The sequence below is a fragment of the Trachypithecus francoisi genome, unplaced genomic scaffold (assembly GCF_009764315.1).
Source record: "Trachypithecus francoisi isolate TF-2019V2 unplaced genomic scaffold, Tfra_2.0 Lachesis_group3, whole genome shotgun sequence".
Classification (NCBI taxonomy): Eukaryota; Metazoa; Chordata; class Mammalia; order Primates; family Cercopithecidae; genus Trachypithecus; species Trachypithecus francoisi.
This window is the reverse complement of record NW_022681468.1, coordinates 29,333,391-29,346,647: the sequence shown is the minus strand read 5'-3', so window position 1 is coordinate 29,346,647 and position 13,257 is coordinate 29,333,391. Positions and strand designations below refer to the sequence as shown.

Here is a 13,257-nt window from a genome sequence, read left to right as displayed (position 1 = left end):
TTTTCATCTCTAAAAGTTTGATAGGATTCTCTTTCTGTCTCTTTTGTGTCATCCAGGACTTGGCTCACTGCCACCTTTGCCTCCTGGGCTCCAAAAGTTCTCCTGCCTCTGCCTCCCAAGTAGCTGGGATTTCAGGTGCATGCCACTGTATCTAGCTAATTGTTGTATTTTTTTGTAGAGATGGAATTTTGCCATATTGCCCAGGCTGGTTTTGAACTCCTGAGCTCAGGTGCTCTGCCTGTCTTGGCCTCCCAAAGTACTGGGATTACAGGTGTGAACCACTGTGCCTGGCATTGTGCTTTTATTTTTAGGGTGGTAGATATTTTTGTATTCTTATAAATATTGAGCTTTGTTCTAGGAGACAGTTAAGTTACTTGAAGTAGTTTGCTTTTTTCAGATCTTGCTTTTAACATTTGTTAGATGGGAATGGAACAGTATTTGTTTTGGGATATATGCCATCACTGATGCAAAGCCCTTCTGGGTATTGCTACAAATGTCCCATGAATGATGAGATTTTTTTTCAGTTTGGCGGGTGGAAATAGGTCCTATGTGGATGCTGGGTACTGTTAACCCCAAACCTTTTGGGTTGTTCTTTTCCTGGACTCAGACCATTTTTGGATATGCATGTGCTGATCGGTACTCAGCTGTATCTGCGGTGGGATCTCTGCAGATCTTTAGTGTTCTTTCTTTGTACAGCTCTCTCCTCTTCGCTACTCTGTCCTTTGAACTCTTTCTGGACTCTCAGCTCTATCTCCTCAATTGAGGAGTCTTCCGGCCTGGCTTCCCCTCCCTGCCACTTCAGCCTGGAAGCTCCCAGTGCAGTGAACTGGGGCATTCATCATGTTCACCTCGTTTCTTTCTCAGCTTTCAGGAATCACTCTTCTTCCTTGCCTAATGTCAAGTGTCTTGAACACCATTGTTCTATGTATGCTGTCCAGTTTTTCAGATGGGAAGGTAATTTTAGTTCCTGTTTTGGAAGAAATGTCAAGGTTGACATCATGATTTATGGCCTGAAAAAGTCCAAGTTTAGCCTTGCCATTTCCTAAGATGGAGAAGACCGTGGGAAGAACAGGTTTGGTGGTAGTGGGAGTGGTGGGAAAGTCAGGCTAAGTGTGAAGAGCCTGTTGGATATTGGAGTAATTGATGTTAGAGAGGCAGTTGTAATCAGCAAGCTCCAGTCAGAGGAGAGGTCTGGGCAGGAGATACACATCTGTGTGTATCAATGTGAAGATGGTATTTACAGCCATGATACTGGATGAGATCCCCAAGGAAGTATAGTTAGAGTATTGGATTAATCCTATTTTTTATTTTCTGTTGCTTTGACATCTTGGTTTCGCTGGCGTTGGAGGGACTGCTCCTCCCAGAGTCAACTAATTCTTAGAGATAGATAGCAGCTCTCTTGGGAGTGTGCTTTTTGTCTTTTGAGATGGAGTCTCACTCTGTCATCCAGGCTGGAGTGTAGTGGTGTGATCTTGGTTCACTACAACCTCTGCCTCCTGGGTTCAAGTGATTCTTGTGCCTCAGGCTCCTGAGTAGCTGGGATCACAGGTGCCTGCCTCCACATCCAGCTAATTCTTTTGTATTTTTAGTAGAGGCAGGGTTTCACCATGTTGGCCAAGCTGGTCTTAGACTCTGACCTCAGGTGATACACCTGCATTGGCCCCCCAAAGTGCTGGGATTACAGGCATGAGCCACCCACTCACGGGAGTGTGCTTTTCATATGCAAATCAACCAATTCAGAGCCCATACCTCACAACCAACTACTTCATCAGGCTCTTTTACTCTGTGCTACTATTCTCCTGCCCTAATTCCCCCATCATTAGGTAGTAGACAACTAGGGACAGCTCCTATGCCCCAGAGCCCAGTGAAATTATTCAAACTAACCAGTGCTATCCTGTTTACCCTGCCTTGACCATTCCTTCACATGGAATACCAGCAAAGGCTCTTGTCCACATTTTCCTGCTTTCCCCCTCTGCCTTTGATTCTGGTGCTTCTCTTCCCACGTGGCCTGGCATGGCATGCCATCATGCCATCTATTTCTAGAGACTTGTCAGTAAAGGCTTCTGCTTTCATGGTAATCATTTCTGTGTTTGTGTGTCTTACCACATGTGACTGAAACAAATCCCAATACCCTTGTAATAAGTATAGAAATACCAGCCCTGGCTACATGGATACATATATTACCTCACCTCATTGAATCTTCGTAGCAGTCCTATGAGGTGTAGGTACTATTATTATCTTACTTTTATAGATGAAAAAACTGAAGTAGGGAAAGGTTACGTAATTTGCCCAAGTCCACCAGCTTCTGTGTGGTAAAGTTGGGATGTAGCCTGAGACACTCTGAAGTCCTGTGTTCTTAACTGCAAAACTATCCCATGTGTGGTCAGGGTGGGGTTCAGTCTGAGGTTAAATTCTTTTAATATGTTTACAAACTGCAACTCATTTTTTCCCCCTAAGACATGATGAGCTTTACTTTGCTGTCTAAATGCCAACGTAAAGGTTAACATCTGGAAAAGAGAACATGCAGACTGTGGGCCTGATTTCTTGGGGATGAGGAGTTACAGCTTCATTTTTCTGATGGACAGTACACATGTGTGCCATGGGACACTTCCAGATTAGGAAAGAGATGCTGGATTCTCTCTGATCAAAACTGGTCCAGTCTGCGTGGCAGAATCTTGTCCATTTAAAGCTGAAAAAAATGATCAGCTGGACTTTCCATTCTCAGAAGATGCTGAAAAGGGATGATAAAAATATTTCCCCCATTATCATAACATTTATTATTCATAAGAAATTTGGGAAATACAGGTCAGGCATAGTGGCTCACACCTGTAATCCCAGCACTTTGGGAGGCCAAGGCGAGTGGATCACTTGAGCTCAGGAGTTCGATACTAGCCTGGGCAACATGGTGAAAAACCCCTTCTCTACTAAAAATACAAAAATTAGCCAGGCATGGTGGCAGGCCTCTGTAGTCCCAGCTACTTGGGAGGCTGAGGCAGGAGAATCACTTGAACTCGGGAGGCAGAGGCTACAGTGAGCCGAGATCACGCCACTGCACTTCAGCCTGGGCGACAGAATGAGATTCTGTGTCCAAAAAAAAGAAATTTGGGAAATACAGAAAACCTATATAGAAGAAAAAAGTACTCTTATAATTTCACACTCCAGAGATACCATTGTTAACATTTCATTCCTTTAGGGCTCAAGTTTCTGACTAGAAGAATTAATCAAAGGTCAGTTTGGGGTCTGTCGCCTTCTCTTTCTGTGTCTGCCTGTCTCTCTGTGTGTGGGGTGTGTATGTATGATTGTCTGATGGTCTCGTTCCTCTCTGTCACTTACACGACTCTAAGCCCTATTGGAGATATTGCCCAGTTCTGATGGGGAGCCCCATGGATTCAGTCTGACATTGATGGCTTTCTGCCTGGCTTGGGGACTAGGGCCCCTACTCTTGGGGCTTTAGATGTGGGTAAAGGGATTGCTTTGACTCCATCTTGCCTAATCAATAACTAATCAACACTGAGTTGATCTTATCAGCTATTCATTGCCTCCCTCCCAAACCCCAAACCAAGCTGGCTATGACAATGCTTTCCACTAATATGAGGCAGATTAAAGCTCATTACATAATCCTAGCACTTTGGGAGGCCAAGACGGGCGGATTACTTAAGGTCAGGAGTTCAAGACCAGCCAGGCCAAAATAGTGAAATCTCATCTCTGCTAAAAATACAAAAATTAACTGGTGGTGCACGCCTAAAATTAGTTACTCAGGAGGCTGAGGCAGGAGAATCGCTTGTGTCTGGGAGACAGAGGTTGCAATGAGCTGATACTGCACTACTGCACTCCAGCCTGGGTGTCAAAAAAAAAAAAAGAAAAAATGTCTCGCAAAGCTCGAAGTGGACAGGCCCCTGCGGGCCTAAGGATGGCCTGGTAGTGCCTGGAGTATGAGGCATCCCCTCTGCTGTGGCAGGAGGTGGGCGGATGGGCCCTTTGGCTGCTGGGTTGAGGGTGTTCAGGGCTGCAGCAGTCGCTTCTGGGCAGCAGCAGTCTGGGCGTGGTGGCTTATGACGGTAATCCCAGCACTTTGGGAGGCCGAGGTGGGTGGATTGCTTGAGTCTGGGAGATGGGGACTACTGTGAGCCATGATTATGCCACTGCACTCCACTCTGGGAGACACAGCGAGACCCTTTCTCAAAAAAAATTGTGCAAAGTTATGGAGTACGTGGGAAATTCTTACACATTTATAATGTGTGGTGATTAAGTCAGGGTATTCAGGGTAGCTATCACCTGAGTATAATACAGTTTTCTAAATATAGTCATTCTCCTCTGCTATCAAACATTGAATTTATCCCTTCAAGTTTACTTTATGTTTGTACCCTTTAATCCACTTCTCTTCATCCTCGCCCTTCCCACCACCCATATTTCCTAGTTTGTTATCTGTTTTTCCACTCTCTACCTCCAATATCACATGTTCTCTCTTATATGTGGGAGCTAAAACAAAAACAAAAACAAAAAACTCCTCTTAATTTCTAAATTTCCTGTGTGGTTCACTTGGCAACTAATTATATGGGATCTTTGAACGCTTCTTCCACCTTTGTTGTCAACTGTTATTTAACTCCTCACATGATTTTATGGCCCCCAATATGTGTTAATTACATCAGCATCCTATGTGGCACTGAAGAGTGTAAGTCCATCCTCGTGGTTCACTCTCTTGGTTGACTGAGTTGGGAGAAGGCAACTACCAGGTCCCCACAGGGTACCAGGGTCCCTTGTCTTCTGCATGTGCCCATGGCCCCATCCTGCCTCAGAGGCTTAGCTCTTAGAAGGTAGGACTCTTATAGTACCAAGGCCCTCAGTTGGGCTGCAGGGATGACTGTGGATATGCAGCCTGGGGGCAGATGGGGCCACCTCCCAACTCTGGAAGCTCACATCGGTGAGCACCCAGATGTGAATTAAGGCTGCTCTGTCCTAGACAGCCTGCCCAGATGCCTTCTTCATGTGCCTCATACCCCTCACTACAGTGACTCCTCCAGTTAATAAGAGACCCCTGCTAAAGTTTGCTGCACCAAAGAACCCTAGATTTTGGAGTATTTTCTAGGACTTCCTTTGATATTGATTAGCGATTTCTTTCTTTCTTTTTTTTTTTTTTTTCTGAGACGGAGTCTCGCTCTGTTGCCCAGGCTGGAGTGCAGTGGTATGATCTCAGCTCACTGCAACCTCTGCCTCCTGGGTTCAAGCAATTCTCTGCCTCAGCCTGCCAAGTAGCTGGGATTACAGGTGCCTGCCACCATGCCCAGATAAATTTTTTGTATTTTTAGTAGGGATGGGGTTTCAGCATCTTGGCCAGGCTGGTCTTGAACTCCTGACCTCATGATCCACCTGCCTCAGCCTCCCAAAGTGTGGGGATTACAGGCATGAGTCACTGCACCCGGCCTAGCAATTTCTTTAGAAACAAAACAACCTAGTTTGTCTTCTTTAAAGATAGCAAAACTTGCTTTCCTGAGGTGCTGTGAAGATTAAAAGATACAATACCTATGACCATGTTTTATAAAACGTGGCAATCCAAACAAACAAAGCATAATTGGTATGTCTGAGGGGTGGGTGGCAAATACTTTAATTCTGTGTCCCTTGAATGAATCATTAGTAGGTTAGACTTGGTTAAAAGCCTTGAATGCTTGTTTCTGGGGAGGGGGACCCAGACTAGGTAAGTTTTGATGAAGAGGAGGAGGTAGGAAGCACTGGACCATGTATGAAGGGCGGCCTCTGTATGAGGTTGGAGTTGACTGCCCTATGTACCAGGAAGCTGGACACCAAGGGAGAAGGTGTGTGTGTGTGTTTGTGCACGTGCACATGTGTGTGTGTGTGTGTGTGCATGTGCATGCGCCTGCCCTGGACATTGTGGGGTAATGAGGGTTTTCAAGCAGAGCAGGAAGGTGAAGGGAACAAGGTCTAGGGAACAGTTTGCACTCACACCTCTCTGGCCCTGGCCTGTCTTCCTGCAGGTGCACCTTCGCTCTGCCAGGCGTCTCTGTGAGCTCTGCTGTGCCAACCGGGGCACCTTCATCAAGGTCGGCCAGCACCTGGGGGCACTGGACTACCTGTTGCCAGAGGAGTACACCAGCACGCTGAAGGTCCTGCACAGCCAGGCTCCACAGAGCAGCATGCAAGAGATCCGCCAGGTCATCCGAGAGGATCTGGGCAAGGAGGTACCCACCTTTGCAGCGGGGATGGCCCTGGGTTGGGATGCTTCAGAAAAGGCCCAGGCTGAATTCTTGCAGTCTCGGCCAGGGTGCTGGGGACCCACCAGTGAGACAAAACCAAATGTCACAGACACTCTCAGTGCTGAAATCAAAGAGGTTAGAAGGAATCTCAGTTGCCCTCAGTGAAACATACCAGTTCAACCATATGAAATAGTTCATATGAGACTGTTACTGACCTGAAATCTACATATGATTCATATGGTTCAACCTAATAATATCTGTCACTTACTGAAGGTTTAATGCCTTATTGAAGCTTTATCCTCAGCAGGGCTTTCAAGCCCCATCCCATCTGGTTTCCACCTACCTGTCTATAAGTTGGTGGGGCAGAGTGACACTGTGGTTTAGACTCTAGAGCCAAGAGCTTGGACCTTGCACAAATAATTGATCTTGCCACCTCACTTTCCTTATCTGTAGCCCACCACATAAGGTTGCTGTGTGGATGAGATGGGATAATGAATAGAAGGTGCTTAGTGTAGTACCTGATGTAGAGCAAGTGCTCAACAAATATTAGCTATTATTTGTATAGTAATGGTGTTCTATACTACTATGGTTATTTCCCCATGCTCTGGTCCCATTGTGCTACCTGTCTCAAGCTCACTGTATTCTTAGTCCTCAGTGCTTGTGCCATGGTCTACCATCTGCCTGGTGTCTTTGCTTCCTTCTCGACTTGTCAAGTGACTTCAGGCCATCTGCCTATCTGTCTACCCAGCTAGCAGATCCCAGGCAGGGTGCTAGGTGCTGGGTTTCCCGTCCAAACCCGAGCTCTTCTAGGAAGCCTTCTGTGACCCTTCCTTGACCGATCTTATCCCTCCTTTGGGCTCTGCAGAACTTTGCTCCCTGCACTTGTGCAACTTGTGGATTGATTAGTTGTGTCTAAGGGTTTCCCTGCAAGTCATAGTCTTTGAGGATGAAGACCACAACAGTCCTTTTACTCTGTATTTACGGCTCCGAAACAGTACCTAGCAGGTGCCCTGGGGCTGCTTAAAGAGCCAATGGATGAACTAGAAATAGTGTCCTTAGGCTACTTGGCGCAGGGCCGGGAGAGTAGGGCAGAGGTTTGATAAAGACCAGTGGTTCCCTTTTTACAGGGAGCTGGCCCTGACTATCGGTCCCTTAATGTGGAGCTGGCCCCAGGTGCGCAACATCCATCCAAAGATGTCCCGCTTCTCAGTGGTATCCTGGCCTGGAGTGGGGCTTGGATCACACAGGGGGTGAGCATAGAAATGTCTCTGACTCCTCTGCCACTGAGGAACATTTCCTCCAAAGGGAGGGACAGTGAGTGAAAGGTAAACCAGATCTGTGGCTGGAGTCAGGGAGCAGGCTGCAAGCTGGGAGGAGCAGGGTCAGGAGAGAAGGACCCTAGGCAGAGGGGACTGAATTGGCACAGTGCTGGCCCACTCATGGCTTTGCCTCTTAACAAGACGCTTGGCCCCCAGCTTCTAACAGCACGAGATTCACCCCAGAATTAAAACTAAATAAATCACGGTAATAACAGTGTGAAGTGCATCATTGCTGGCGTGTGGCAGCTCTCTCGGGGTGGAAAAAAGGAGCAGAAGACAGCAGGTTAACCCTTGGAGGCTGACTTGTCTGGAGAGCTGGGGAGGGAGGTGGGACAAGGGCATGTCAGTGGCTGTCCCCAAGCCAGGGTGGAGTGAGGGAAGTTTGGAGTGTCAGCAGTCATGGTGGCCCACCCAGCTGGCTAAAGAATGTTTGGGGTTGGAGGACGTCGCCTGCTCTTCAGGGCCCCTTCTCCAATCCCTTCCACCCCCTGCCGATTAGCCCTGAGCACAGTGGCCGTGTGGCTCCTGCCCCACAATGCTTCTTTAGCTCCCTGAGAAAATGGGCCACTGTCCATGTCACGGTTCTGAGGGGCATCCCTCATAGCTGGGGAGCTTCTTCAGAGCCCTCTGGGTTCTTCCCAGGGCCCCACAGGCACACACTTCGTCTTCCCTGCCATCTTCCTCCTCCTCCCCCTGGGAAGATGGCATTTGTTCCCTGGTGACACACTTTCCCAGTGTGTGGGTGGAGGGAGGGGAGCGGGGCCATGTGGGAAGAAGGGTGGGTGCGTGTGGGGGTGTGAGGGCGGGGGAATGTCACTCACTTGGCATTTCCAGCCTCCTCCAGCCCCTCCCATGACACTTCTCGGGGAGCAGTCTCGCCCCCAGGATGCTTGAGTGGGCCCCACTCATCCTCAGCTCCATGCCAGCCCAAGACCTGTAGAAAGGTCTGTTTCATCCCTGGCTTAAAAGAGGCTGTCAGTCTTGCCTCACCACCTTCCTAGGTCCCAGTCCTCGGATAGGCTTGAGGTTACCTTGAACTCAGAGATTCCGTAAGTGCTCCTAAAGCTCAGACTGTAGAGAGTGGAGGCGCAGTGAGAGAGACACTTGGATGGTCAACAGCAGTGTTAGAGGTCACTATGTCCTCAGACCCGTCCCTGTCGCAGGCAGGTGGGGCCCGGCCTTGTGGGGTGTTGCCAGCGTGGATGTGGGGGTAAGATTGAGGGTGCAGTACTTCTGGACCCCACGGTTCATGTTCATTTCTGGATCAGTCAGAATTTCTGCACATCAGCTGGCACCATCAGTGCAGAGGTGAGGGCACTTGAAGGGGCACCATCCTTGCATAGCATTGGCTCAGGCAGGGAGTGTGCTGGGGGCCACATTGCTAAGGGAGGGTTGATGACAAGCAACAGGATGAGACCTCACGTCCTCTAATTCCCAGGCTGATGATTTGTCCTCTACATAACAGCTTCTATTTGGCAGGAAAAAAAAAGCAGTTGTGTATGTCTGTGTGTGTATCTTGGAAGTTTCTCGGCTAGTATTACCAGAAAGAAACTTACTTTTTTCCTTTGTTTGGATGTTAGGCTTATATCCTGAAAGACAGGTTCCAGGAGGCAAACAGGAGCCCAGCCTCTGGGAAGTGGGGTCGTTTCTGTCTCCTCAAAAGTGACCTGGCTCTGGACTGGGTCGGGGGTGTTCCCAGCCTTGGCCCCCTTGACTGCCCTTGGGGCTGTGGGTCCAGATGCAGTGCTGACCTTGGCCAGCAGATGGCGCCTGAGCTTGCAAGTCAGGGATGGTTGTGAAGACCTGGCCCTTCCCTTTTGAGGGATCCCTGACCAGGTGGACGAGACTGGGGCTCTTTCTACTCTTGGGCATGGTTCATGCTGTTGAAGGAACCCAGACTGATATCTCTACACCCTGAATGGGTATGCATAGGCCTCAGCCACGAGGCTGTTGACCTCCCTGGGCGCCTGAGCCCTTGGCTCCATGTTGGAGGACGTGGCATTGGGGTTAGGAGTTCTCTGATGCTCCGCAGTCTCTAATGGCTAGTGATTCTGTGCCTCAGCACCATTTCCTTCATTCCTTCTCTCTCCTGCTGGTCTACGCAGTTGGTATTTAGCGAAAAAGGACAGTGATGGACACTTGGGTGTAGCCAGGGATGGATATGACTTCGTTCCAGTCCTCACAGTCCAGGGTCCTGGGAGGTTCACTCATCATGGTAATACATGGCCACATAGTGCTCAAGGAGCTTGCCGAGGAAAGAGAGGTTGCCTTGGGCAGATGGAGGCCTTCTGAAGCAGGTGGCCTCTGACCCAGCCCCTTAGAGATGGATGGAATTGGAGGACGTGGATGTTGGAGGAGGTGATTACTGATTAATAAGCAGGGCTCGGCAGAGGTGCAGGGACAGGAAAGCATAAAGCACGGAGGTGAACAGTGAAGTCTTGTTGATTACAATGTGGCATTCAGCCGGTGAATAGTGGAGCAGAGATTGTAGGTTTGGGGCTGAGGCCACATTATGAAGGGCCTAGAATGTTCTTTTCAGAATGTGAGCCTGAGGGAGAGAAGAACTTGGGGAGGGACTGATCAAAAGAAGGATGAAGAAACTGAGATATACGGAGTGGGGTGGGGCATGTGGTTGGGTGATTGAAGGAATTTGCCTAGTAGCTTGAATTTTTGGTAATGTGGGAGATGAGGTCCTCTTTGAAAAGGGGAGGAAGATATAGATGGGGAGGTTTGAGGTGGGTGGGAAGCTTGTGGATAGAGTTATCGTGGGAATTAAGGGATGATCTGTAGAACTGTGAACCGCACCGTGCTGTTATCTTTGGTCATGTATACACACACACATCTATACCTGCCCCCAAGACATACAGACAAGTCAGATCTTGTTACAGCCTATTTCAAGAAATGGTCCAAGTCGTGCATAGTGTCCTTAGGCTACTTGGCGCAGGGCCGGGAGAGTAGGGCAGAGGTTTGATAAAGACCAGTGGTTCCCTTTTTACAGGGAGCTGGCCCTGACTATCGGTCCCTTAATGTGGAGCTGGCCCCAGGTACGCAGCATCCATCCAAAGATGTCCTGCTTCTCAGTGGTATCCTGGCCTATAATATCTCATGCCTATAATCCCACTGGGAGGCTGAGGCAGGTGGATCAGTTGAGGTCAGGCGTTCGAGACCAGCCTGACCAACATGGTGAAACCCTGTCTCTACTAAAAATAGAAAAATTAGCTGGGTGTGGTGGCGGGCGCCTGTCATCCAAGCTACTTGGAAGGCTGAGGCAGGAATCACTTGAACCTGGGAGGTGGAGGTTGCAGTGAGCTGAGATCAGCCTACTGGACTCCAGCCTGGGCGAGAGAGTGAGACTTTGTCTCAAAAAAAAAAAAAAAAAGAAATGATCCAGTTATGTCCTAGAATATAGTTGTATCAGATAAAGTTCTTTCCACCTCTGAAATCCCATGAGAAACTGAAGGAAATGAGGCCAACTGCTGGCATGGAGCACAGAAATACCTCTGTTAGGGGCAATGCTTATATTGGTGTCTGGGTGGTGTGGTTTGGCTTTTGTACTTTGAAATTTGTTTTCATCAGTTTTTCACCCCCTGATCTTTCCTCCCAGGGGACCTTATTTTACAGCTCCCCATAGTATCTAGGGACAAGTGTATGTTGCTGGTGCTCTGTGTTCTTGATGTACCATCCGACTGGAGTTTCAATGAGAATGAAGGAGAGAGAAGGTGCAGGAGTACCGTTGTGCAGCAGGTAGAGTAATTCATATCCAGTTGTTTTGTAAGAGCCTGTGGGTGCAGTGGGAGGGCGGTTTGTCTTGTTTGCTCAAGGTTTAAGCAAATGTTCAGAAAAGAGATAAAGAAGCCTTTCCTCCAAGAATATCAACGGTTTATCCTGCTCGGTGGTGGTGGCAGAGAGAAGGCACTGTAGGTGCAAGGACCAGCATGAACAAGGCAGAAGTGGAGAGACAAGGCAGGAGAAGGCCTGCCTCAGTGAGGGGCACACAGCACCTCTGCTGTCCCGTGGAGAACTTGATGGGAGGGGGGAAAAGGCGCCCTCTTTTTGCATCCCTTCCTCTAGTCTATGGCAGGTTGGCCTGGGCTGGGCTGGATTTCATTCCTGTGTAAGTCAGGGCTCCCAGAGAAACAGAACCAATAGGATATGAATGTGTGTGTGTGTGTGTGTGTGTGTGTTTGTGCATGCACGTGTACTTGTGTGTGTGTATGGAGAGAGAGAGAGAGAGAAAGAGAGACCAACTGATGTTAAGGAATTGGCTGATGTGGGTTATAGAGGCTGGGAAGTCCAAAATCTGCAGCGTGACGCAGCAGGCTGGAGACCCAGGAAGAGCCAATGGTGCAGTTCAAGTCTGAAGGCTGTTTGAAGGTTACCTGCTGGCAGAATTCCTTCTTGCTTGGGGAAGGTCAGTCTTTGTTCTATTCAGCCCCTTATCTGACTGCATGAGGCCCACCCGTGCTATGGAGAGTAATCTGTTTTATTCACAGTCCACTAATATAACTAAATCTTGGCTGGGTACAGCGGCTCATGCCTGTAATCCCAGCACTTTGGGAGGCTGAGATGGGAGGATTGCTTGAGCCCAGGAGTTCGAGACAAACCTGGGCAATATAGTGAGACCCCATGTCTGTTAAAAAATTTTTTTAAAAAATTGAATTAATAAAACAAACAAACTGTAAATGTCACCTAAAAGTACCCTCACACAGCTGAGTGCAATGGCTTATGCCTGTAATCCCAGGACTTTGGGAGGCTGAGGCAGGCAGATCACCTGAGGTCAGGAGTTCGAGACCAGCCTGGGCAACATGGTGAAACCTCCGTCTCTACTAAAAAAAAGACAAAATTTAGCCAAGTGTGGTCATGCACACCTGTAATCCCAGCTACTCAGGAGGGTGAGGCAGGAGAATCCCTTGAACCCGGGAGGTGGAGGTTGCAGTGAGGCAAGATCATTCCACTGCACTCCAGCCTCCCAGGTGACAGAGTGACACTCCGTATCAAAACAAAAACAAAAACAAAACCCCTCACAGAAACATCCAGAGTAATGCTTGGCCCAATATCTGGGTGCCGTGGCCCCGCCAGGTTGACATATAAAATTAACCATCGTAATTCCCCATGTCCCCCTCTGCCAGGATTGCACATGTGTGCCCTCAGTCTGCTTTCACACGGCCTGGCGCTTCATAGCGAGCCTTGGCAGTAGGCAAGAGCCAAACTGCCTGTTGGTATATTGGCTTTGTGGCCTTGGGCATGTTACTTACGCTCTCTGTCCTATGCCTCCATTTCCTGATCCCTGAAATTGGAATCATAACACTACCTGCCGCCTAGGCTTGATGTGGGGATGGATGGAGTTAAAGATTGTGGAGCACCTAGAGCAAGCTTGCTGCAGGGCAAGGGTCAGTAAGCGTTAATAATTATCTCTGTGGCCAGGCATGGTGGCTCACGCCTGTAATCCCAGCACTTTGGGAGGCCGAGGTGGGCGGATCATGAGGTCAGGAGATTGAGACCATCCTGGCTAACACGGTGAAACCCCATCTCTACTAAAAATACAAAAAATTAGCTGGGCATGGTGGCGGGCGCCTGTAGTCCCAGCTACTTGGGAGTCTGAGGCAGGAGAATGGCGTGAACCCAGGAGGCGGAGCTTGCAGTGAGCTGAGATTGCACCATTGCACTCCAGCCTGGGACACAGAGCGAGACTCCACCTAAAAAAAAAAATAATAATAATTATTTCTGTG

The 13,257-nt window shown here is 48.7% G+C and overlaps 1 protein-coding gene across 3 annotated transcripts in view; it reads left to right on the top strand.

Moving 5' to 3' along the window:
• ADCK1 (aarF domain containing kinase 1) overlaps positions 1 to 13,257 on the top strand; it is a 131,497-nt gene that overhangs the window by 49,319 nt on the left and 68,921 nt on the right. For all 3 annotated transcript variants that reach the window (XM_033187263.1, XM_033187262.1, XM_033187261.1), the window contains one exon: positions 5,991 to 6,194. In XM_033187263.1, coding sequence (XP_033043154.1) covers positions 5,991 to 6,194 — 204 coding nt within the window. The remainder of the gene's footprint in view (positions 1 to 5,990; positions 6,195 to 13,257) is intronic.